At 41.8% G+C, this 24,968-nt stretch overlaps 1 protein-coding gene across 4 annotated transcripts in view; it reads right to left on the reverse strand.

Annotated features, from left to right (window-relative positions):
* Positions 1–203: 203 nt before the first annotated feature.
* The window catches only part of map4k5 (mitogen-activated protein kinase kinase kinase kinase 5), a 42,932-nt gene continuing 18,167 nt past the window's right edge, over positions 204–24,968 (reverse strand). Inside the window, exons 12-35 of one of the 4 annotated variants that reach the window (XM_049595609.1) lie at positions 24,846–24,927; positions 23,278–23,394; positions 22,292–22,370; positions 21,504–21,575; positions 21,123–21,149; positions 18,742–18,800; positions 18,524–18,591; positions 16,139–16,183; positions 15,995–16,037; positions 15,649–15,862; positions 14,526–14,611; positions 14,077–14,118; positions 13,752–13,836; positions 13,588–13,667; positions 12,479–12,539; positions 11,532–11,646; positions 9,605–9,663; positions 9,213–9,316; positions 6,688–6,865; positions 6,106–6,174; positions 5,909–6,001; positions 5,600–5,670; positions 4,013–4,068; positions 204–1,193 (exon numbers count right to left, since the gene is read on the reverse strand). In XM_049595609.1, coding sequence (XP_049451566.1) covers positions 1,106–1,193; positions 4,013–4,068; positions 5,600–5,670; positions 5,909–6,001; positions 6,106–6,174; positions 6,688–6,865; positions 9,213–9,316; positions 9,605–9,663; positions 11,532–11,646; positions 12,479–12,539; positions 13,588–13,667; positions 13,752–13,836; positions 14,077–14,118; positions 14,526–14,611; positions 15,649–15,862; positions 15,995–16,037; positions 16,139–16,183; positions 18,524–18,591; positions 18,742–18,800; positions 21,123–21,149; positions 21,504–21,575; positions 22,292–22,370; positions 23,278–23,394; positions 24,846–24,927 — 1,993 coding nt within the window. In that variant the 3' untranslated portion in view covers positions 204–1,105. The remainder of the gene's footprint in view (positions 1,194–4,012; positions 4,069–5,599; positions 5,671–5,908; positions 6,002–6,105; positions 6,175–6,687; positions 6,866–9,212; positions 9,317–9,604; positions 9,664–11,531; positions 11,647–12,478; positions 12,540–13,587; positions 13,668–13,751; positions 13,837–14,076; positions 14,119–14,525; positions 14,612–15,648; positions 15,863–15,994; positions 16,038–16,138; positions 16,184–18,523; positions 18,592–18,741; positions 18,801–21,122; positions 21,150–21,503; positions 21,576–22,291; positions 22,371–23,277; positions 23,395–24,845; positions 24,928–24,968) is intronic. The other 3 variants (XM_049595611.1, XM_049595610.1, XM_049595612.1) reach the window with 3 other exon arrangements.

The following is a 24,968-nucleotide window of genomic DNA, read 5'->3' on the forward strand; positions in this document are numbered from 1 at the left end:
AAAATAATGGAAACTAATACACACCCGTATTCCCCCGTTCCTCCCATCAGAGACTCATCATCAGCGAAGAGTAACTCATCATCCGCTCTGTTACATCACACCAGTCTCACAAAACAACACAAAAATAAACCCCAGTCCGTTTGTGTCATCTTGTTAACAACAGCTTTTTTTTTTATTACAAAAAAAAAACAGCATACATTAAACATTTTGCGAAGGGGAATGCAAAGATGTTAACAAAAACCTAGCATCGTCCCTCATTTTGTCATTTTATTTTAAATAAAAAAATGTACAAAAGTGCTTACATGGTGCAAATAATGAGAAGTAAAAGGTCTATAAAAGAGGAAGGTAAAGAGGAAAAACAATGTACATTATATCCAACTTCTAAAAACGCAGCAGAGCAGGAGAGAAGCGACTATATTACATTAGCAGTAAAAATAACCCAAAGCTGCTCAGGAGCTGTTCACTAGGTAGTTAATCCTCACACAGCAGGACCGCTCTGTCACTGTCTGCTAACACGGTCTGTAAATCAAACATACCCTATCACTTATCAGGAGGTTAATAAATATTGCTTAAATAACCCACAATGCTCGTGGGTTTCTGTTTAAACTGAGCTATTAGTTTGACTACAGAGTTGGTAAAATCTCCTCTCAAGCCGACTAGCGTTTGCCTCTGGCGATGATTATGAGCGACATGTTACAGACGATAATAACACAATAAATCTCCCACTGTTTCGCTAATACAATCACAAATTCTTGTGAATCTTAATGGCACTTTTGTCAATAATACCTCTAGATAACTTGTAACTCAGTCCACAGTACAGAAGAGTGAGAAAATGCTAAGTAACAATGTTCATCTGAGCTTTTATTGTTTCTCCACTGTCTGCTCGTCGACAGTTTGTGATGAGCGGAGCTACAGTAAACTGATGTAAGGCTACTCATGAATCCACGCTGATGAGGCTCCTCTTATCACTGACCTGTCCATCCTGTGATCAGTAACAAAAGCTCCCAATAACTGTTTTAAACCAGACGCTTCCCTGCACAGGTGAGAGTCTGGAGTTTTCTCCCAAACACGGAGGCATGTTGACCGCTTTTCTCCGAGGAGAGGCTCAGTAACTGTTCTCGTGACCTGCTAAGATGTAGAGGTTGCTCAGGGCTGTGGGGTTGTCTGTGGGTCGGCTCTCCAAAACCACCACCCTGCAAAAGAAGAAGACAACACGGTTAGAGCATCACACAGAAATACAGGAGGATGCTGCTCATGGTACCTGGAGAACGTTAAACCGAAGCTGTAATAAAAAAGTTTCATGTCAATCTGGCAACTTTAAAACTGAAATCCTGCTCTTATTTCTATTTTGCAAATCTGCAAGTGGTGCTTTTTGTGGTTTGGTATTGGACGGTGGTCGCATGTGGCTGCAAGTCACTCATCGGTATGTGGAAATTGACTCACCAGTCTGTAAACTGGCTGATGTTTTTAAATGTAAACATCAGTTAACATCTAGGAAAAAGTGGAGAAAAATGAGCACCAGCTAAACTCGCATCCTGCTACCCATTGTATAGACGTTGGAAAATAAATGGTAAATGATAAATGGACTCACACACTGATGGAACAGCCACTGGGAGCAATTTGGGGTTCAGTATCTTGGCCAAGGATACTTTGACATGTGGACTGGACGAGCCGGGGATCGAACCACCAATATTTTGATTAGTGAAATCAAAACAACTTGTCTATTTCTACATGAAGTAATCTTTTAACATTTATTTGCTGTCTTACTGAGCGTTATATGAGATGATTGATACCACTCGTGTCTGTGTGGTGGAAGTAAAGTCAGTGCTATTTCTTTGGTTAGCTAACTTTGTATGTAAAGGAATGGAAAACAATGACATTGAAAACTGAGAAAATGTTGGAAAACACTGAGGTTAATGTATCAGAGCTAAAAACTCCTGCTAATGCATTAATGACAAAACTCAAAGCATCATGTTAGTGGTATCGATACACTCGGGGGAGAGTGCACTACCAGTTTATAGTAAACGGCACATTTAGCATCCTGATGTATCGGTCACAGTCAGATCAGGACGTCAGTAGGTGCATCTTCAGATGCCATGTGGTGGTGACAGATGAGCAGGGAAGCTACAGTCCATACTGTCCGTTCCATCAGATGAAATTACAGAGGCATGGAGAGACACTCAAACCAGGCTGGCAGTGCCCAGGCGGCGGTGAATAAAACATGGGGGGCTGGGCAGAGAGAGGCCTCGCTCCGGTGCCACAGGCAGGGCGGCTTCATCAGGAGCACTGGGAGAGTCTCCCTCACTGAGCAGGCTCTCTGTAAGCTACTGTGTGTGTGTGCGTGTGTGTGTGTGTGTGTGTGTGTGTGTGTGTGGAGTTAAATCAAACCCTGCTGTGTCTGCAGCTGAAACCAACTGTGCTGACATCAGTCTAGAGCTGAAACAACTATCTGAACAGTCGTTACTTCATTTGGGCCATTTAGTTACCAAACATTAGGGGGCCTTGGTTTCTCAAATGTGAGACTTTACAGTTTTTCTGTTTTGTATCATGAATAGATTAAAGCTGGGGTAGGCAGTTTTATATAACATGCAAAATAAATGGCAGAATTTGAAAGTACAGCCCTCCTTTTGCAGGTCTCCCCTCTCTGTCTTAAGCCCCTCCCACCAGACGAACACAGGTGTGTGCATGCACTTCACACATGAACCTGTACGAATACTCATTCATTTCAACCATCCTGATCATAACTGTGATCCCGATGTTGTTATGTAGTGGCGATTCTATGAGAATTACCGTCCTGTAAAGCCCTTTGAGATGACAAACTGATTCCAGGCTCTAGCTAACGGAAGTTATATAAACATGAACGTGAATTAGCTGAACTTGAGTTTAGCAGGAGGCCAAACTGTTAGCAACATTTTCTTTGCATCTCTGAAACATTTTGCCGATACTGACGTGTTTTATATTGTTTATTGTCGGACTCTCTTTTAGACTCTAAGTGATAAGTCTGTCCTCCTTTTTTTGGGTTGCTTTGCAGAGTAAGCAGTAACACCATCTCTCTGAAATCGACGTGATTGGCCAAAGTCTTTCGTCACAGGCTAGTTTTTCTAAAGCTTGGAAACAGAACCAAGGTGCAGGACTCTAGTTTTCTCTAAGTCCACTTAAATTACAATATGCTTAAAGGTTATACAATTTGCAAAAAACAAAAAGAAACAAAAACCCTGCTATAATTATTTATGTGATTTCAATTTAAAAACCTTTGGGTTTTGAAGCAATTTCAAGACATCACTTTGGGCTCTGATGAACTAAGGACGAGCATTTCTCACCTGTTTTTGACATTTTCTAGGTAAATAGCAACAAAATGATTTATTGACATATCTAAAAATAACTATTTAAAATAACATCTTTATGACCATTAGTGAGGTGTCTAACATTTCGCTCAGCTTTCATGTCTCAGCTATCAGAGCATATGAAGCAATAAAAATGAAACAGAGTCAAAAGGGCATCCAAGGGTAATGTCAGGGGGGCATTCAGGGGCAGCAGGGTTTAGAGTCATCAGAAGAATAATCAGAAAGTACAGAAAATATAATCTAAGAACAGACAGATGAAGAAAGTTGTTTTGAGTTCCGTTGAAAATAGATAAGAGGCAGGTGAGACCAGCAGCACAGTGAGAGATGTAGCAGAGGCAGCAGGAGATGAGAGCTGTGGCCTCACAGCACGGAAGGGGAGCAGGCTGTTTGCTGGTTTCCAGGTAATAAGACCTGAGGGAGGACAGCCATAACACCAGTCTGGTATTATGGTGGTCATGGGGCTGATAAACTATCCCCACAGTAGTATTATTAACAACACAAACAAACAGGATAAGTGAGGAAAGAGAGAGTGAGAGCCTGTTTGTTTTTATGAGGTGATGTGTTTTCTAAGGCCTCTGGGATTTTTGTTGTACGTGCTCCTCCACTCGGTGTGTTTGATCACTCATCTGCACTGATGTAGCTAAAGATGGAAATATCTCTGTACCAACCTGTCAGATCCGAGCAGGCGGAAGACTCTGCTTGGATCACAGATCTCCTGGGTCACCTGAGGAGCAAAGACACACAAGTGACTTTAACTGACAGCTGGTTTTCTGTGTATCTGAAGTACTGGTGGTGCAGTGAGAGCTTTGAAACACATGAATTTTATAGGATGGATTCACCAGAGCCCCTTAGAGTTCACAAACCCATACATAAAAATATTGAGCATGGGCGGCTCCTGTCTTGAGCTGTGCAGAGACAATACACTTTGATGGATCTTGTATGTTACATTAACTCGCTCTGCACATTTTAAATTGCAGCCAACACGTTTGACTTCTATGCTTCACAAAACATTACTATTAATTAACTGTAATTTTGTCTGCGTACTGACACACCTGTCAATCAATTTCCCATGCAGTGTTTGAATTTTGGTGGCAGGGTGACTGTTTACATGTGGATCACTTATTGTACCTTTAACAACAAGATGTCTATATATTTTTTAACAGTCTGTAGGTGACTCTGTGGGTCTGTCTCTAGGGACTCTGTGTAACTGTGTACTGTTCTGTCGCTCTCCTGTTCTAGTCACAAGATGTAGCCTGACACTTTGCAGTGTAAAAGACTGGGGCCCCTTCAAAACACACTCTCACGTGTTGACATGTCATGAAAACTTGTCGACAGATGCGAGATAGTCGACGTGTGACACCTGCTAGGTGTAAGTCCTTGGCCTCGGGAGAGATCTGATCTGTTTAAGTCTAAACGAGAACAAGGTCTCGGGTGTTCAGAGAGGCACCCACCGGAGCAAACACGGATCAATAAGCCTGCCCCCCTTGAATGCCTCCGCTTTTGAGAGGAATCATAACGAGACAAAGGCTGAATTATTTAGTGCTGCTCCCTGTTGTGTGACGGGTTTCGTTTATGATTGAGCATGAATTTTGCATGGCCGCTGACATTTCAAAAATCCTTGCTGTGGGAGAACCGTCAAGCTGGGCTGGGTGCAGACTCGGCAAACAGACCTTCTGTTTCATCCGAGTGCCACGGGGCCACGTCTGACACGGCAAGCTTTCAAAAGCGTGGCCCCTATCGCTGTATCACTTTTCATAAAAACAGAATGCTTCACCTCCCCGCGATCTCTTGAACTTTTATTCTGCTGCTGAGCGCGACTCGTGATCAGGTTAACATGGAATCCCTCCGTGAAAGGAGGACAAATTCATTACCTCGGCCCGAAACAAAGACACCTTGTGTTGCTCCACCTGAGGTCTAATCTCCTGGGATCACCTACAGCATGTAGCCATGCATATGAACTGCCAGCACTCAGGGTCTTTGTTGACAAGAGCCGGAGGTGTCTGTTCATGTACTGAACAAACAAGCCTGTGTTCACTGCAGGGATGTGACAAACAAGAGTTTCTACTCTGCAGTCACCGAGAACCCATTAAAAGTGACACATATATTATAGTATGAATATTGATTTAATGGTGAGTTTTCAGAGTCGATAGGCATCTTCACTTGAACAAATCCAAAGTACTTTATCAAAATTAACTTTGTGAATTTGTGCATCAATGTCACAGCCACCCAGCTGTCATGGTCATGAGATATTTTACCTCATTAGACTTGAAGCTCTTTCCCTGCATGCCGTGTTTCCAGAAGGCCAGAACGCTGTCCTGAAGGCACACTGTCAGAAGACAAAGGAAAAGGCCGTGTGTAAGTGCACAACGGTCAAGGTAGCCACTGAAAGACTGCCAACTTGATTAAGAGGAACAATGCAATTCATTTTGACTTCACAAAAAGCCCTTTTGTAGATGTAACAAACAAGCTTGCTGGATATACAGCCAGCCCCTACTGTACACTTGCCAGCTCGTCATGCTGGGAGTTTTTATATATTTCCCTTGAGAGAATTGAGAGAAGCTTACCAACAGATCCAATGCAGAAGTCGAAGCTGAGCTCAGATGCCAGCTTCTTGTTGGACTTCAGTCGGCCCTGGAGATTAACAATCTTCAAATTTTCTGGGGAGAGAAACAATAAGAGGCTGTGAGAATAATGTCACAGAACACCGATAACTACATCTGGACTATAAAACAAGTTGAAGCTGATGAAAAGAGAAACTTACGGTCCAAACACACCAACACTGTGTCTCTCTCCAGCTGGGTGACATGGATTGCGTCCACTTGCTGATGAGCTGTGGGAAGGAAAGCTCAAAGATTACCAATCCTGTTCTCCAACATCCTCGGCAATGTACCGTTTATTTGTGGTAACTCATAACATCTTCAATTGTTTCATGTAAATTAGTTCTCCATTACTGTATTAGTTATTTTATTATTAAATACTGTAGTTTAGTAGCTACACTTTTCACCAGTCTGTTTCACCTCACTACTGAATTTTTCTTCTAAACTGCTGTTCATGTGCAGAGGAAGCAGTAGCACAGTATGTTAGGTCTCAATATGTGAAAGTAAACAGACAGCCTTTTATCACATGCTGTCCCTGGTCGTTCAAAACTTCACAAAAGCCCTTGAAGAGGATGCTGTATCTCACATGATACCAATGTTGAATCCACAAAGATGTGCTGCATTGGAGATAGACAGATTTGTTTCTGCAGAAGACGTCCATTCCACCAGGTCTCCACAAAACATGATATGCCTTATTATTGATATTATAGTATTCGTCTTTACATCCAAGCACGTGTTGGACTTACTTGTTCCCATCTCTGTGAACCAGGAGGAGCAGGAGTTGAGGTTGATGGTCTCAAAGCGGACCACCTGGCTCGGCTCGGTGCCCTGGCTGATGGCCACGCACACCAGAGGATACTCCTGCTCCGGGACCACCAGCATCTCAAACACCTTCAGTGGGCTGGGAAGAGGGAAGTCAAAGTGCTGCCGTAGGGAGAGAGAGAAAACATGGAGGTTGGTGTCAATGCTGTGCTGATGTTTAATGATGAGGGTTCCTACACTTCTTTGTAGATATTTCATATTTGACATATGAATAAAAATATGTAGAATCACTTGGAAAAGTTATATAATTTGATTTTCATGGCGTCTGTGCAGCCTTGTTTATTCACTGTGTCCATGGAAACGTCTTTGAACGCAGCTATAAAAGCACAGTTTCCCAACATAGAAAGGATAGTCTGTTTACGTTCCTGATAACTACATAACTCATAAATGTTTAGACAAACGTCATATTTAGTTATTTGTGATATTTGCAGTTCAAAGATGTTGCCACATTTTCTTTCAAACATATTTGGTCATAGTTGTCAGCATTTGATTCAGTTAGAGGACACTTAGAGCAGAGCGGTTTTTGCAGTCTTTGACACACAGATGTAGAGGCAGCGCTGTGTAGGAGTGTGTGCTCAGATGCAGCTGTACTTCTTGCTTTGCTTTCAAAGACATCAAGCTCGCTCTGGTCCACGCTCTGTCATACAGTGGTAAATATTTTGGCTGCACTAACTGCCTGCTTTAAATGTCATGAAAGAAACTCTGCTTGTAAGATACAACAGAATAGGGGAAATAGTCTGAAAACATAAAAAAAAAAATCTTTTTTCCATACTTATCCAGAACTCTTCCAAACTGTGTAGGAACCCTCAATGATGCTTAGAATTTATTTTGTAGAGCAAAGCTGGTGGCACTTAAGTGTTATGCTTAAAACGTCAACGCAGAGCCTACGCCGTAGCCTGACGTGCACCTCCCCAGAAATGTAACTAGATGTTGCGGCAACACAGACCTCCTGTCTACTTTTGTAAAATGAAACCATGTCCCTCAGTGCAAACGAAGCTTTTATTTATTTTTTTTAATCTTAATTTGATATACTTTATAAAATTCATTTTTTTCACTCTGTTGTCAATTACACACAGGTCCAAACACACACATGCACAGCCAGGACCTATACATGCACTAGGTGGAGGGATGTCAGAGTGGGGCTGCCCATGACAGGCGCTTCGAGCGGTGGGGGGGTTCGGTGGGGTTTGGTGCCTTGCTCAAGGGCACCTTGGCAGTACCCAGGAGGTGAACTGGCACCTCTCCAGCTACCAGTCCACGCTCCATATTTTGGTCCAGACGGGGAATTGAACAGGAAACCCTCCGGTTCCGAACCCAAGTCCCTATGGACTGAGCTACTGCCCTTACTTTAATTTCACAGATAAGAAACAAATTGTGAAGACAATGAAGCCTCCGCAAAAATAGCATTTGAAGTCTTGTGTGTGATTTATCCTGGCTTCATATGAGCAGAGGACATCTCCGCTTGTTGCAAGGCTAATTTATACAATGTAAAATGCCATAGGCTTGTGCTAATAATGTTAGCATGCTATATTTATTTGGAAAATGTGTTTAGTATAAGACAGTTGTTTTGTCAATGAACCTTGTGAGTTGTATCAGAGCCAAATTTTGTAACGTTACCTTTGTTAAATATTGCTGTTGTCCCTGGCTTCATATGAGTAGAGGAAACTTCTGCTAGCCACTAGGGGTGTAAATCACCAGCTTCACCAGGATACAATATTGTATCGATTTGTTTGGATGACGATACGATGTTTGCCAATATCACAAAGTCTGTCACGATACGATTTTGATTCGATTCGATTCAGGAGCCTGCGATCAATATGACGCGATATCATATGCCCATCTAACACAATCACTTACATCAACTCACAATAACAACTAGAATATGATTTGACCATTTTATTTCTGAGTTCTGTTTGTTGTTTGAGCGGAGGCGCTCTTGCCCAGAAATGGTGACACAGACGTGCTATGTGAATTTCAATATAAATGTGTATCTTTAAGATGACGATACGGATCGATGTTTTCATTTTGCATCAATATAATTGGATCGTTAATCAATGAATCGATGTATCGATGTGGATCGATGTATCGTTACACCCCTACTAGCCACTAGGCTAATTTATACAATGTAAACTGCCATAGGCTTATGCTAATAATGTTATGTCAATAATGCCATCTCTATTAAGCCATGTTTAATGTGTGTTTAATGTGTGTTTTGGATCAACTAAACTCAACATTTCATAGAAACCTCCGCCACCGACCAGTGTTTTGGAGGTGTAACTGCAGAGTGACACAGACACACCACTGCACAAGTATGAATGCTCACAACGGGGTTGGCCACGTGCGTAGGCTACGGTGTAAGATCTGCCGCACAAGTATAAATCCCCCTTTACTGGAACATTTGTGGAGGAACAGCGATGTTTGTGATGACAAAAGAAAACCATCCACTCACCTTGATGAGCATAAACCTCTGCATGGGCTCATACCACTGCAGCAGGACAATCCCAGACTGCAGTGCTCCACACAGGTACTTGTGGCCAGTATATGGATTTCTCACTGTAAAACAGAAAAGATTGTATGAAGGTCATTTATAACAGATTATCAGCAGCATATGGGGAGCGAAAACACACAGTAATGAATAATCTGGAAAATTTAATCTATTCAAAACCCCAATTACATAAATGCATTATATTAAACTTCATGAGGGCTTAAAGAAAAACAACACTGCAGCAAAGTAAAGGGGGCATGCCCAAAACAGAGATGTCCCTGATGTATCGACACAGTTTAATATGATGGAAGGGTGAGTAAATATAACAAAGTGGTTGGGAGGGAGAGGCCACTCACCAATGCAGCATTTGTGACAGCCCTTTGTGTCGGGGATCTTAGTTGTCAAGGCAAACCTCCTGAGGAGAGAAAACAGTGAAGTTGTTGTGACGACAGTCTTAAAAGAGCTGATGACGTCTAGAATCGGGGAAGTTGGCCAGTGGTTCTCCTTTTTTCCTACCACTGCAGCCGTTTGTCACGATGGTAGACGGTGAGGAACAAAAAGACTGCACAGCATGAGTGAAGCAACATGCTTTAAGTTACAAAAGCAGAGTTGTGACCTTACCACACAAGTGACAGGAGTGTTGCTGAGAATGTCACACACGAGACAGGATTAGGACAAACCTATAGTTACCGGCTTGTGGTTGGTTGCCTCCGCCAATCAGTCAAGTTGCAATTTACATCCATTTCTGTCCAGACTCATTTGTTACCATGACAATAGACTATGCTTCAAATATCAGTGTCGCTACAAATTCTAAAACATGGATGCTTCACACACATCCCCAACCTGGCAGCACAGAAGATCCACACAGTCAGCATAGTTTTCAAGGTGTGTCACCAATTCAGTGACTCCCTCCAGGATGCTGCGATTGCAATCATTAATACAAGTTCAGCCAATTCCCATGAATTCTGTGCAGGCCAGCCATGAGGAAATATGGGCAGGGGGACAAAATTTTCAAGAGTGGGCCCCTCTTTCACACCCAACGTGCAGGGTGGTGGTGGCTTATACATCTTTATACTTCCTGCAAATATTACCACATGTATCTTGTATCTACTTGTACTTATATCTACTGTACTTTATCCCAGTTAAGGGCTAACCATAGACCTTTCCATGGTGCCCCCCTTGGCTTTGGGCCAGGGTCATCTGTACCCTTTGACCCCTCCCGACAGTGGGCCTGATTCTGTGCAACTTTGCAATTTTGTCCAATCACTGCAACTTTATTGCTAATTTGACTACTTATACAGTCTTTGGTAAAATCTCACTTCATTGTAAGGCTGCATGCAGCGGATTGATTCACTTAGCCTCTACTTGCCCCTTTCCCACTCTCTCTGTTTATCTTTAGAGTACTGATGCAGGAGTGTGAGCTCTGGACCTGGGAGGACTGAGACACTAACACACATTAACAGGGCTAACTGTTAGCATCACAGGCCTAACGTTACTCAACATTTATTAACGAGTTTAATGTCAGAGTTGAGCTGCTTCAGTATCAATGTGAAATTGTTAGGACTCTTAAATGGCTCGATGTTGGATGTTAGCTGCAGCTGCTTGCTAGCTCAAGCTAACTGAGCAGAGAGAGCGGAAGATGAGCAGCTTACATAGACAATTTTTCAGTGCTGCTTCCAATGCCAGTTGCTGCCCCCCATTCCACCCCACTACCATCACAAATATATTGTAATTCTGTGGTAAACACTAAATGCTCATAATAATAGACTCAGAATATGAGACAGTGTTAAAACTACTTTTTGCAAGTTTTACTTGTTCTACTTCTTTGTTTATTCCAAAAAAACACCTACAAACATTATCACATGCACCGCAATTTTTTTTTGAGAAGCTGCAGTGAAATCAGGCATGTCAGGCCTCAATAACCGCAAAACAAGTGAAGAATATTATGATGTCACAGTAATAATGATGTTTGACCTTTTGGATATAAAATGTCATCCATTCATCCATCAGTGTGACATTTTGCCACACTCAGTCAATTAATTCTTGAGTTATGGTCCAAAAGGTGTTCTGTTAGCTCACAGTGACCTTTGACCACCAAAGTTCTTATCATTTAATCCTTAAGTCCAAGTGGATGTTTGTGCCAGATGTAATGAAATTCCCTCAAGGGACATATTCCAAAATATTGCATTCATGAGAATTAGATAGACAATCCAAAAACATAATGCCTCCAGCCACAGCTGTTGGTGGTGCAGAGGCATAAAAACCCGGACATGTTGGTCTCACCTGGGTAGGATTTTGTCTGGGAAGCGGTGAGTCTGGAACTGAGCAGCGAGGCCGGGCTTCTTCAGCTGCTCGAACAGCCCGATGAGATTATGGGAGTACAGCTGGAAGGTTTTCCCTACAGTGGAATATTCAGTCATTAGCTTCATGAGTAAAAACATTCAGTTGAGTAATTAAAGCCAGTTGTTAAAATATACTCATGTTAAATATGACAGACAAGAGCTGAGTAAACTTTCCTTCACATTGAAATGATTTTTAACCCTAATTTTTGAGTTGCCTCAAACTCTGGATCCTATAGTGCAGCTTTCACGTGTAGAAATGTTAGACGTGAACAGGGGTAAAAACAGAAGTGTGACGATGATGTGAAGCATGATTACCTTCTGATGAAGCCAGTTAGTAGAATATCAAATCAAGCCAGGCGAGAGGAGGATGGACAATGTCCAAGGGAAGAGGAGAAGAGAACAGAGGTTAAGTATACCAAGGGGCAAACTGCTGAAGGTAAAATCGAAAGTAGACCTCGCACTTTGTAATCCCATCCTCGACTGTTAAGCCGAGAAAAGGCTTCAGCGAGTAAGGCAGCCAAACACAGACAGTTTGGTTTCAAGTGATAGATGATTTGAGCTTTCTGACAACAGATAAAATGTCTGTTTCAATATATTAAAAAGCACTACACTTGCTTTTGTAGCTACTATACGCTGGAACCTACAGAGACCAATATGTCTGAGTGGACCAGGCTGTAAAGCCAGATGTGTCACTCATGAGTCACTGTGCTACAAGGACGCAGTTCCCACAGAGGCTCTCTTACGGCAAACAAAAGAAACAGTTATTTCAGGGCTGCAGATATGGAGTGGCTGTCTTGCCCTCAGGGGCAGTCAGATAACAGGACAAAGAAGCAGCAGGTTATGACAGTGGCCAGTGAAGCAGGATGCTGTGATAAGTCCATCACTTACCAGATAAAGACATCAGGTTGTTGTTGATAACATACAGCCATGTACACTTCCTCGGGAACAGCTAAAGAGGGAATTAAACAAAGATGATACCATCACCACACAGTTCTAAAAGGAGGGAGTAAGAAGTGCTGATCTATTTGCTTAACTGTCAAATCACAGCTCAGCTTCTTTGTGCAGTTACAGTCGAGGCACTTTGTAGTGCGAGCAGTAATCTGTATCCAAAGAGTCAGGAGGGTTGTGTCTTCATTTTCTAGCAGTTTCAAACCAAGAGCTTAGAAGTGTAATGAATGGATTAAATAGTGAGGTTATCTCTTCTGACACAAACTGCAATCATTAGCATGCCCTGCTAACTGTCCTACTACCTACAGTAGTAACAGAGTTACTTTCAAGACCTTATATTCTGTCATATATAGTGTTACAATGTCAGATGTTCTTATTAAATGTGGCCAAGGTTTCAGATTATGAGGTAAATGTCTGTAAAAGAAATCCCTGTGAGCAAATACCTCAGGCTTCAGACCGTTCTGAATACTCTTCTTCTAAGTACACTGCTAACGTACATGAGGCTACATGCCAACATCTGGCATGTTTGTGCCAAATTTTAGGAAATTCCCTTGAGGTGTTCTTGAGATGCTGAGTTCAAGAGAATGAGATGGACCATCCACCCGCACAGACAACCCAAAAACATAATGCCTTCAGCAGCTCCTACTGCCGGTGTGAAGGCATTAAAAAAGTATGTGTAAGACCCGAAAACGCTAACCAATCAGAACAGACTGGGCTTTTTTAGGAGGGGGGCTAAAAAGAGATGGGTGCTAAAAGGATGCATCTGAGAAAAAGGGTGAATACAGGTGTTCCTGCACAGACAGTATGAGGAAAATAAAGTGTTTTTCAACCATTAAATATGCCAACATGTTCTAGTAGAACCCAAAATGCAAAAATGAATCTGAAAATGAGCATTTAAGTTCCCCTTTAGCTAACCACATTATTTTGTGGGATTACAGCTTATGTTCAAAAAAAAAGTCCAATGTACTCCTAGCTCATTCACTACTTAATTCTTTTAACTAATACTGGTTATAATTAATGTTTTTTAGATTGATTTTAGCTGCTGTTACCTGCTCCATTGTGGCTTCATGCAGCTCATTAAGATTCAGCGTATAGATGCCATCCTCTGTCCCAAAGATTAGGTACTGATCTAGAAGGAAAACATTGAAAAATATAAATATGTTGGCTGTAATAAACCATGTTTATGTGGAGCGCTTGTTGCATGAAGCTGCACCTTTGGTGTCAGGATGAATCCATGATGTGGCACAGTTGATCTTCAGTGGACAGCCATCAAACACTTTAGAGAAACAGGCTCCCATCTGAAATGAAAAGCAGCGTGGCTTATAAAGGGCTGGCTCAGTGAAGCGCTAAAATGTCAGCCAGGGTTTAATGAGCTGGAGCTGAGCAGAGGAAACCACAAAGCAGAACGCTCTGAGGACCCCAAATATCTACAGAATGTACAGCAGCAGCTCAGACAACAGTTTAATAACAGTGCCTATGAAACCAGGCCAGCAGGGAAGAGCGGAGACTGTGAGGGACAATGCAGAGGATTCACTCACCAGCACTTTGGGAGTGGGTGGAAGACCGTTGATGGCTGGTTTCTAAGGAGGAGCAGAGGAAAAAACAAACCATAAGATAACATAGATGAAGAGCACACAGACAATTTAGCAGCTTAATTTAGCTCCAGTGTCAACAATGAGCCAAACAGAAAACAATATGGTCTGTTTTCTTTTGTTCTGTCAAAGTCAATTAAATGTTCAACATGAGCTGATGCCAAAATTCCCTCTTTAGCTGTTAGTGTTTGGATCTGATGAAGGAAAAACACCATATTTGAGGTTTCGGTGCAAGGCTAGCCAGCTAGTTGGAGACACCTCCCATATAAAACATAGGCTCTTAGACCACAGATGACATTTACATCCTAAAACCCCTTGAAACTACAAAAGAAATGTGGCTGTCATGATTGAAAAACACACTGCAATGTAATATTGTGGATCATCTTCAAACTCACAGGGAATTCCTTTTTCTCCTTCCGGTGCTGTCGGTTGGGTGGCTGTTTGGGGCTGCCTCCATTCACACACTCATCTGAATCATTATCTGTCATCAGAGAGCAGGGAGATGAAAATTACATTTGTATCACACAGTGTTAATCTTGTAAACAAAAACACTGACTGAATATTTTTTTTTAACGATGATGAGATAGCAACAATGTCATCAAACTCTGTGACTGATCAACATGCAATGTAGTTGATGAAAATAGACATGATTAAATGTAGTTTAAAAAATAAGAACTACAAGCATCTCTCTTTATTTTCACTGACAAAAAAGAGGAGACAGCGTTTTTTTTTTTTTAATGCAGTAGTTCCATTTCCTGTGCTTTGAGGACTTGGACTAACTTACTCACTTGAGTTAAAATAACAATGACAACGACAGGGCTGTCTGAATGTATTACTTAAACTGATACCATCAGACCTTTTGTCCAGACCCTTTGTGCAAAGCTGCATTCTTAATCATTTAACCTGTGTTTTTCATCAAGTAATGATGAAATAAAATCTTATGTGAAACAAGTTTGACTATAATTAGAAAATTATTGGCTTTGGCTTGACTAGTTTGAGTGAAATATTCAATATGATGAGTGAAAAATGACAACAGCATTCATGGACTAAAACTAGACGAAAACAGTTAGCGTTTTCTTTGGCTAAGAGTCAAGTCAACTAAGACTTGACTTAAAAAACAAAACAAACAAACAAAAAACTACAAGATCCAGTTGAACAGAGGAGGAAATTATCTTAAAAAATACTTTTGTGTTTGTATAGACAGGGCCTAAATATGATAAAAACTAACAAGGAAATTTGACACAGGACTAAAAATAAACAAAAAAATCCCCAGCTAATTTAAATTAACACTAGCTGCATGAATATTATTTGTACTGTCAAACACGTGGAATCTAAACCCAAAGATCAGACACATTTACATCAGACTCCCTTACCTTTATATTCTGATTTACTGAGAGCTTGTAAAAAACAAATTAAGTCTCATTTAGAAACCAATTTTCAAGAGGACAGACAGTAGTCAAAATATATGAAAGACATATGAACAAGTTACTGAACATAAATTCAGATGCTGAGACTCACCAGGATCAGAGGCATGAGACAAAAGTCCGGGGCTGCTGACGCTGACAGAGAGGAAATCTGGAGACGAGTTCTCCGCCTTGTTGCCCAGGTGCTCAGGTGTGCTCTGTCTGCGAACCACCTGGCTCGGTCCGTTCTCAGAGTTGGGGAACCTCCGAACCGTCAGAGACCTCTCGTCGTTAAGGCCTAGCTCTTCTGATGAGCTGTTTAATCGTGGCTGAGAGGGACACAGAGAAGACAGTTTGGTTACACTTAATTAGATTTTTAAGAAACATACATACAATACATAACTATATCAAAATTGCAAAAATCCACACAGGAAAAAATATTTTAGAATTTTGCATCCCACCTTCGGGGGCAGAGGAGGAGGAACACCTGGCTTGAGGGTTGACCTGAAATAAAAGTTTATTTTTATTTTTTTTTAATGATGTAAACGACTGCAATTGATGTTTTTGTGTCCATGATGAAATCTTAATGTAATGACATCACTCACAGCTCCATTTCTTCAAAGGCATCTTCGAGATGGGCGACGTGTCCCCTGCAGGAGACAAACACAGTGATCAGTGTGGAAAATAAGACTCATCAGAGCTCAGGAGGGGTGTTAATGGTGCAAATGTTTAGAGATCTCCTTAGAGATAAAGAGAGTATGAGTGTAAGGGGGGGGGGGCATCATGGGATGGAAACCACAAGAAGATACTTTTACAGAGCTGTGTTTATACTTTAAACCATTATCTACTATGTTTGTTTGAAAATTAAAACTGAGATGAAAATAAGGCCTACAGACAACGTTCAGAATTTTATCCATCCATTAAGGTCAGGTGTCTCTCTGCATCACAGTGTTCTACCTGCCTGCTTGTCTCAGAATCATGCCTGCAGCAGTATGTTTAGTTTGGATCTACAGCTATTATCACACCACACATGCTGAATGAGTGTCAGGGAGGGTGATCTGTGAACATGGTGGTGCTAAACCTCACTGCAGAGAGGATGGGAACCAAGCGAGGGGTGGGGTGGATGACGTAGGTGGGGCACTACAGCACACGCAGTGTTAGTGTTACCGTTGGAACAATTCGTCCTCAACGCTTTTGAGGAGGCTCCTTCTTGGGATGGGAGAAAAACCGACAGCAAAGAGAGGACAGAGAGAAGTGGAAGGAGAAACACATTTAAAGCACGTGAACAAGTGAGAGATGGGGCTTACAGGCCAAAGTAACATTTCAAACTGCAGGTGGAGAGAGTGAGTTCATGCACAGACACGGGTTAGCTCCAGTGAACAAGCAGGGTAATGAGAGACAGTGAGGAGCATCCCCAAGAAAATCAATTTTCACTCAGTGTCAACAATGGATATTAGACCACAGAGCATAATTACAAATATCCTTTGGGCCCCGCTCAGACAGAGCATGTTTAACCAGCCTGGGGCAGCTTTTTCTAAGTGTTTTCAATGATAGTGACACGTTATGCTCGCTGCTTTTGCATTGCTGAGCACCTTGTGTTTTTTCACTCTATGCACCTCGTATTTTTGCAGGAACACCCTGAACACCTTGAGTTGAAAAACTCTGTAGTCTGTAGTAGCAATGACGACAACTGATAGAGTAGCTATTACATGGTTTGTGTTAAGCTACCATTAACTCTCTTTCATTGTTGCCCTACTGGGGAAGCTGCAAGACGTATCTTAAGGATTGCAGCCTTAACCACCTGCTGATGTTTTACAAATCATAATTAGACCTGACAATTGACAGTAGATTTTTAAACTGTCCCCATGAGCCAACAATCAGCCAGGCAAAGCTCCTGGACCAGCTGGTGGCAGCGTCTGGGGCTGACAAAATGAAGCCAACACAGAAAGTGCCAAAAACTGCAGTTCTTTGAACGGCCACTTGAGGCTGGCTCCAGAAGCCAGTTAATCCCCATGTACACCAATGGTAAAATTCACAACTTAAAAGCAGAAATAAAAATGTTTACAGCCTGGTACAAAAAACGGTTTTGGTCTCAATGGCTTACATTCCCCTTCATGACAACTGTACAACTCACCCTTAGACATTTTATTAAGGTTTAAAGTTACGCAGGGCAGCTTTGAGTGACAAGCTGTCTGCGATAGTATCCTCGGCTTCTCGGTCAGATCCACTGGTCATTCCTCCACAGTGCCAGCCCCTCGCCCAACTATGGTCACTTCTGTCTCCGGAAACCAAGATGTCAACAGCATATATGCCGAACTCGAGGCTTCAACACAGAAGACCACAAACTAATGGGTGACGCCACGGAAGCTACGTCCTTTATTTTTACAGTCCATGTGATTTCTGCTCATCCTGAGGGTCTCATGTACCCACATGAATCTCCGTTTCCCTGTGTCCCGCCCCCAAGTGCCCCCTGTGTTTAAAATTTCTACGCAGATTTTAAGGTACAGTTTTGTGAGTTTACTTCACAGCAAAATGGTGGTTAAGCTAAGGACAGGTGGTTCATTGGTTGCCTAGCAACAAATAAAAAAGACGCAGTATGCTGCAAAAAGCGCTCTGTCAGACTGGGGCAGGCTTTAACACACACACACACACACACATGCACAAACAAAAAGCAGTGCAGTGCGCCTCACATTTTGCAACCTGTAAAGCACACTCTGTCTGATCGGGCCTTATTGAGTCTTTTCATCATAAAAAGTCTTGCTTTCTAAAACTAGTCTTTATTAGTCAACACTACCACTACTGCAAATATTTCTGTATTTTCTTTTTAATATGAACAGACTCCAAAGAAGTAAAATACACTTTAACTGCATGTGTGTTTACTTTCTCTGGATGAATCTCAAGAGCGCATCCATCTATTAAGTAAGCCAGGAGAGAAAGAGAGAAAGTGGGAGGTAGGAGCAGTTCCCGTGACAACAGTTTCCATGGATTACCTGGTTGTTATTCCTCCCTCTGCAAAGGGACTCCAGGGTGAAGGGAAGTCATTATCTTTACTCACATCCTGTGGAAACACAGACAAAAATAGAATACTTAAAAACCTGCATTCTTTCATTTGCAGATGTTATTCTTCTGCATGCCCTTAGACCAATTCATCAGAAACAGAACGCAGAGCTTGAATATTAGTATTGATTAAACTGAACATGATTATTACCATTTCAGAATGAGCCTCAGTTTCCTTCCGGAGTGGTGGTTCAAACTGGAGCTTGTCAACTGTAAAGTACAAAAAAAAATTTCAGTTTTGTTTGTTTTTCCCTTGCACACATCTTTGGCACTAGAGGGCATCAGTGCCCAACACTTCAACACACACAAAGCCCTGGGAGTAGTACTCTTGTGCATTAGTAGCAGTGACAGAAGAAAATCACGTGTAAGAATGAACCAACAGCAGATCAACAAATTCCATTACATTGTACCTGCCAAAACACCACAGAGATCGTTCACTGATTTATTATGCTACTACGTGAATGTTTGGTCGAGAGCCCAAAGACTAGTCGGTCATCAAAGACAAACACAGATTACACTTGACGTTAACCAGATCTGTTCACTTTGTGGAAATATTGGTGAGAGAGAAAGAAATACAAATAAATCATGGAACAGATTCCACTGAGTTTAGATTTGAGGTCACATTCTGTCAAACAGTTGATCCCATAGAGGAGACTGGTTTAGTGTCCAGTATAAACATGATGTGATCCTGCTGTAGTTGTGAAGGAGAAAGCAACCAACCAACCTGCCAATAAATTCTCCCACATAATCAGCTTCTCATTAACAAAGAAACTCTGTATTCAAGAATTCAGACCACAGATTATTTTCTTCCTGGTGTGTTTCTCTTCTTGAGGTATGCTGATAATGTGGAGGTGCTGCAGTTTTTAGAACACAGATAACAGCGAGGAGGTGAGTCACTAACAGACTTATGAAACCAACATACAGCGATACGTTTGAGAAAGTGAAGCTGAAGCCCCTTTTACACAGCCTGTTGAATGTTGCACCGTTGTTCTGCCCCACCATTTTGTTTCAGAGCAGTATGATAACCACTGTCATATATTCACCTCCTGTTCACTTCCAAAAAGGTGGATAAATTTGCTTCTAGTGGCAAAGCAAATCTGCACTTTCGCATTGCCTGGAGTTCAACTTTGGTGGACTTTATCCAGCGAAGTTTTAGCTTCAACCAATACCAAGGAGGTGTGGAGGAGACAGTGATTGTTGCCACGTTTAACAAGCTGTTAATGTATATTACTGGTCATGAAAAATAAAACCTGCCCCACATGACAGATAGTAGCTGTGTTTCAATTCAGGGGCCGCACCCTCTAAAGGACACGCCCTTTGTGATCTATGTCGGTCACGTCTTTTGAAGACCACATCAGCTAAACCGAACGGTCTCCGAAATGAGATGGTCTGGTCTGCGGAGGATTTCCTGGTTGCATCACTGGTTGTTCTCGCCCTGACCCGTTGCTATTCCTGTTACCTAGCAACCAGCTGTGCTTGACAAAAGAAGGAGTAAGATAGTAAGTTAGTTAGCCCTAAATCATGGACCCAGAGACTGTTAGTATATATATTTTTTAAAAAAATCTAATTTAGGAGATGATTCACCGCTGGAGAATCTGGCGTTTGACACATTTCAGGCTGATGGACCATTTTCAGGTAGACTTAAATTAGTTAACAACTGTTAGTTATCTTAATTTAATACATAATAGCCGTCGGCACGCAATACATCTTGGGATAGGCTGGGCCACGAAGGATTCATCCGTTGCATCCTCAAAGTTTTGGGAAAGTAGGCTGCATATCTCGACCGCATTTGAAAGAGCCTTTGAGAATTCAACACGAAATCGGACAAATGGACAACATATAAGTCTCACAACAGAGACACCACTGGAGACCCTGATTGAAACCTGAGAAGCATAGATATTGCATCAAGAAGCTGTGTTTTCTACTGACACTATCTATGACTTTTTGTTGTTTTATGTTTAAAATTAATAAAAATTGAGTATAAAAAAAAAAAGAAAGAGCCTTCGAAATGGGACAGCCTTGGTCGCGCCGATGTAACGCAATCGGTCTTCAAATGCAACCTTTGAAGGCTGCAGCCCCTGAATTGAGACACAGCTGCTGCCTGGCTGGCAGTGAGTCAGGAGACAGGTCTGGAACGTAAGAAAATTGAAAATGTACCAATAACATCACGATTTGACATATTAATTTGCTTTAACATTAACATTAACATTTAACATTTAACATTAGCTTTCTGTGTGCATCAAATCCGTCACTGTCCACATTCAGCATGAATATCACCTCAGCAAGCGATGGTCACTTGCCTGCAGATGCTCATGTGTGACTGTGCCGTAAAAAGTTAGGATCACGGAATGGCCTTGTCTTTAAGCTGGCAGCAGAGGTAGTAATAGCGCCAAATCGACATCTGTGCAAAAGAGTGACCAAGCAGGACGGGATGGGTGCGACATGTGTGCGACCCACCACAGGAATATTTAAAAAGCAGCTAGCAGCAGTTATTAGCTAACTTAAACGTAATGAGTTCCAGGAGCTCCTTACCCTCTGAGCAGGGGACGAGATCAACCGCTACATAACAGAGAGGGTAAATGATGGTTATTGCCATGTTATGCCATTTTTATTGTTTAGAAAGCGCTGCCCAACATGTACATATGTTAAATGTCACTTGACAAATTTCCTTGTTAGGATCTGATTAGTCATCTACAGTGTTATTTTATTTCAGTGAGTCTGACAGGAACAAACACGTCTCAATCGAAGCTAAATAACCTGTAAGAAACCACCCCATGCAGAGGAACTCACATTATTAATGCCACTTAAATCTCAAACACAACGATCCGCTTTACCATCCTATTTCTCAGGAAGTCTTGGGAGTGAGCTCCGGAATTATGCAAACACACAGTGACTCACTACACTGTCACTGACCTGCGTCCCCCCTGTGTCCCTCAGTGAAGCTAGGACTTGAGCATGGCCCTCCTTGGTCTGTCCCATTGTTTGCTTTATGTAGGAGGGAAAGTCAGACGTGATTGTGAGAAATAAAGATAAAACTAAACAGGAAGTGCATCTGGTACAATCACAGTACGAACAAAGCACAAGACACAATGAAGCACGGCACGAATCGTTACAGATAAATATGACAGAACATCCAATGATAACACATATCTCACCAAGGGACTGTTACTACATCGAGCCAAAATGATGAAATGAGAGTCTGATGCGACAGGCACAACACAGCGTTCAACTTATCTACAGCTACTGATGACAGCACAGACACTCAACAACTTCCCTGAAGGGTTGAAAAATTATATACTGACACAATCTATTTAAATAGATCCTCTGCCAAATTCAGTATCAGCACTTGTTGACTAAACACCAAATTCCTCTAGAAACCTTTACGACCCCTTCAGACAAGCTATTCACAATATTCACTGAGTTAAAAAATGACAGGGACAGTTAACTTAATGGACTCTACTACATCCACTTTCTCTTCCATGAATCCCCAGGCTATTATTATACACACTACCACATGCTGTGGTTTGGAAAAGTGCCAGCCAGGGTTGCAGGATTAGTGGGATGACCCTCAGACAAGCCGGCGGACCTCAATCAACCTACACAACCCGGCTGACTGACATGCTGACCAATGGCAGGTCAGATTCACGACAGGGGGGCTGGCCTTAGTCTCAGTGATGCGTTTGGGCTTTTTGTTCACTTACAGTTTATCTCTGAACGTGTCCTCTCAGCTCTGGCTTGTTTGTTGGTGGAGCGGATGGTGTGTCTGACTGCAGAGAGAGGCTGCGTGAAGCAAAGAGTGAGAGATTATTAAAGATCAGGAAGTATGTTTTCACAGTGAGAGCAGCACTTGACTAGACAAGCGTAGAGTAGGGTAAAGTGTTATCAAATTATGTAACGTAGACGCTGCATCCCCTTGAGTCATTTAGCACCATTATCTTTTGATTTATCTATAGACACAAATTGTGAAACTTGCATGTCAAGTTAGGGGAGAACTAAGAGCTACTTTTTGTGCTGTGTCTATGCATCATCACATTATTATGCATCCCAGAGGCTGTTTGTTTGCAACAAGCTCCATTGCTTGCAGTCAATAGCCTTCAGGGTTTTTTCATTCACGGTGGCCAAGACAGTGCTACTGCTGTCAGGGGGGGGAGAAGCACAATGGTCTTTTAAAAGGCACTGGTACCACCTCTTTGGCTGCCACATAGATGTGATGTTGATTCCAGTTGGAATAATAATGTCAATGGAGAGAATCAAGAAGAGGGGGAAGGGAAGCTTCATGAAACCTGAAAACAAACTTCAGAAAAGCTCACCTTTGATCTTTTTTTGACTAGTTGCTGAAAAAACATGCTGTGCTAATATTTACATTCACTGCTAATAGTCTGTCTGTCAGTGTTTGCATGGAAGTCTGTTTGACTGCAAGATTCTGTCAAATCTGACAAAGAATGGTTGCTTTTTTAAACCATTTTGCCATTTTTTAAATAACTTTCCTGCAACAAGACATTCAAAAACAATCAAATATTCATATTTACGAGTATATGTGTTCAAAAAAGATGTCAATGTGTTGTTATGTTTGATCACTTCTTTGTGGGCTGAAAGGACTTTAAATTTCCTTCTGAATTTCTCAAATCAAAGGTGAACTTCCCACAGCCTTGTTGCTATGTTTATGTGCAACAGAATACGGCATTACCTCAAGGTCATCGTCGTCCACCTCACTGTAATGCTGGTGGTTGTCTGGGTTGTTCATCTTATCCAAGAGGTCAACAGCGAGCCTCCTAGTCAAACCCGTCTGGGACACGTACACATGCTGCAGGACACAAGACAGGATTTCAAGTTATCACAAACTGGTGCATAATGTGAGAATAACGGCTTATAGTAGCGGTCTGGCACCCAGTAATCTCAAACACAAGGTCCTTGCTAACCGGGACATCAAAATCCCTACAGAACTGCATATCAAAGTCCAAGTTTCACTGTAGCAGAGTAATTAAACCACCTGCTTTAATCATTCCTGGACCATTAGGATGAGACACCTTTCCTCAGAGACGTGCACTGTGTTAATAATGAAACATATTCTTTAAGTGGCAGCAGAACTGTCTGCTTCTTAAAAGATGGTTCTTCTTGGTGCATAGACACAGGCTGGAACCTCAAGCCTAATTTATGGTGGGGTGCTCGACACTTTTGATAAGTGTTGCTCGACAGACATGACGTATTGCCAGCAGAAAAAAGTGTTGCTCGACACTTTTCTTTCATGTCGTACACCTCAAGAACTTTGTTATATCATATTTTGACACTCAATGCAATTGATAGTGTTACTATTGTCGCCGCGGAGATGACAGTTTTCACTTTACAGCAACTGTGACTTGCATTCAGCACCTCTGAAGCAGCCATCTGTCAGCAGCTGCTCCTGAGGAGCTAAGAGGACAGCAGCCGGCCACGGTGCCATCACCAGGCTGACTGACAGCAGATGTTACTGAACCAAAATAATTTTCATGTCAGCGCCACAGACAGCAATCAACAATGTTTGAATTTATGGATTCATTTATTTTCTTTCTCAGCTCACCGCAGTGAGTGAGGGGAATCTGCCGCTCACAGACAGACTGGGAGCTGATCAATCAATGTAAATACTGTTCAATTTAAAACAAATATACAGCAGGTTATTGGTTAAAATCTGAACAGCTGTCTGTACAGATAATGCTTCAAAACATAACCAAAATACACTTGGACAGTAAATAATGCAGGGTGTCTCTGATTACCATGAAGACAACTTCAAACCTTTCACTGAAGTCTAAATTGAAATTGACACGCGACTGTTTAATTTCTGTCAAATGATACTTATCAAAAGTGTCATGCACCCTACCATAAATCAGGCTTCAGCCTTCTTAAGAATGTGACTGCTAATAACTTTTCTTTAATAAATATGCTGTAGTTTGGGAGTTTAGGACCATCATCTGACTCTGACCCACACAGCTAGAATTTCAGCCAAACAACAGAGAAACTCATTGGGCCATCTGAGATCCTCTCCTTCTTTGTCTGGTCTTCAGGATTCACACATCCAACAACTGCAGTTTCTAATCTCAACTAAAGGAAGAAATTGTAACAGACAGGACACTGACATGACTTATGAGACTTGGCTAACATGCAGCACATCCACTGTGAATGTTTTCAGACTAAAAAACTTGACTACATTCATTGTAAACATGTAGGCCTCCTACTATGTAATGTCTACCACATGTCTAAGAGGGCAATAACAAGTATTACCGATAGCAGTTTTTCTGCCGTGGGCCTCTTCTTTGGGTTCTTTGTCAGAGACACTTTGACAAAGTTATGGAAAGCGGTGGACCTGGGGAACAAGATGAGTTTGTTTTAGTGCAATGATCATCA

This window comes from Epinephelus fuscoguttatus, linkage group LG14, assembly GCF_011397635.1.
Source record: "Epinephelus fuscoguttatus linkage group LG14, E.fuscoguttatus.final_Chr_v1".
Taxonomy (NCBI): Eukaryota; Metazoa; Chordata; class Actinopteri; order Perciformes; family Serranidae; genus Epinephelus; species Epinephelus fuscoguttatus.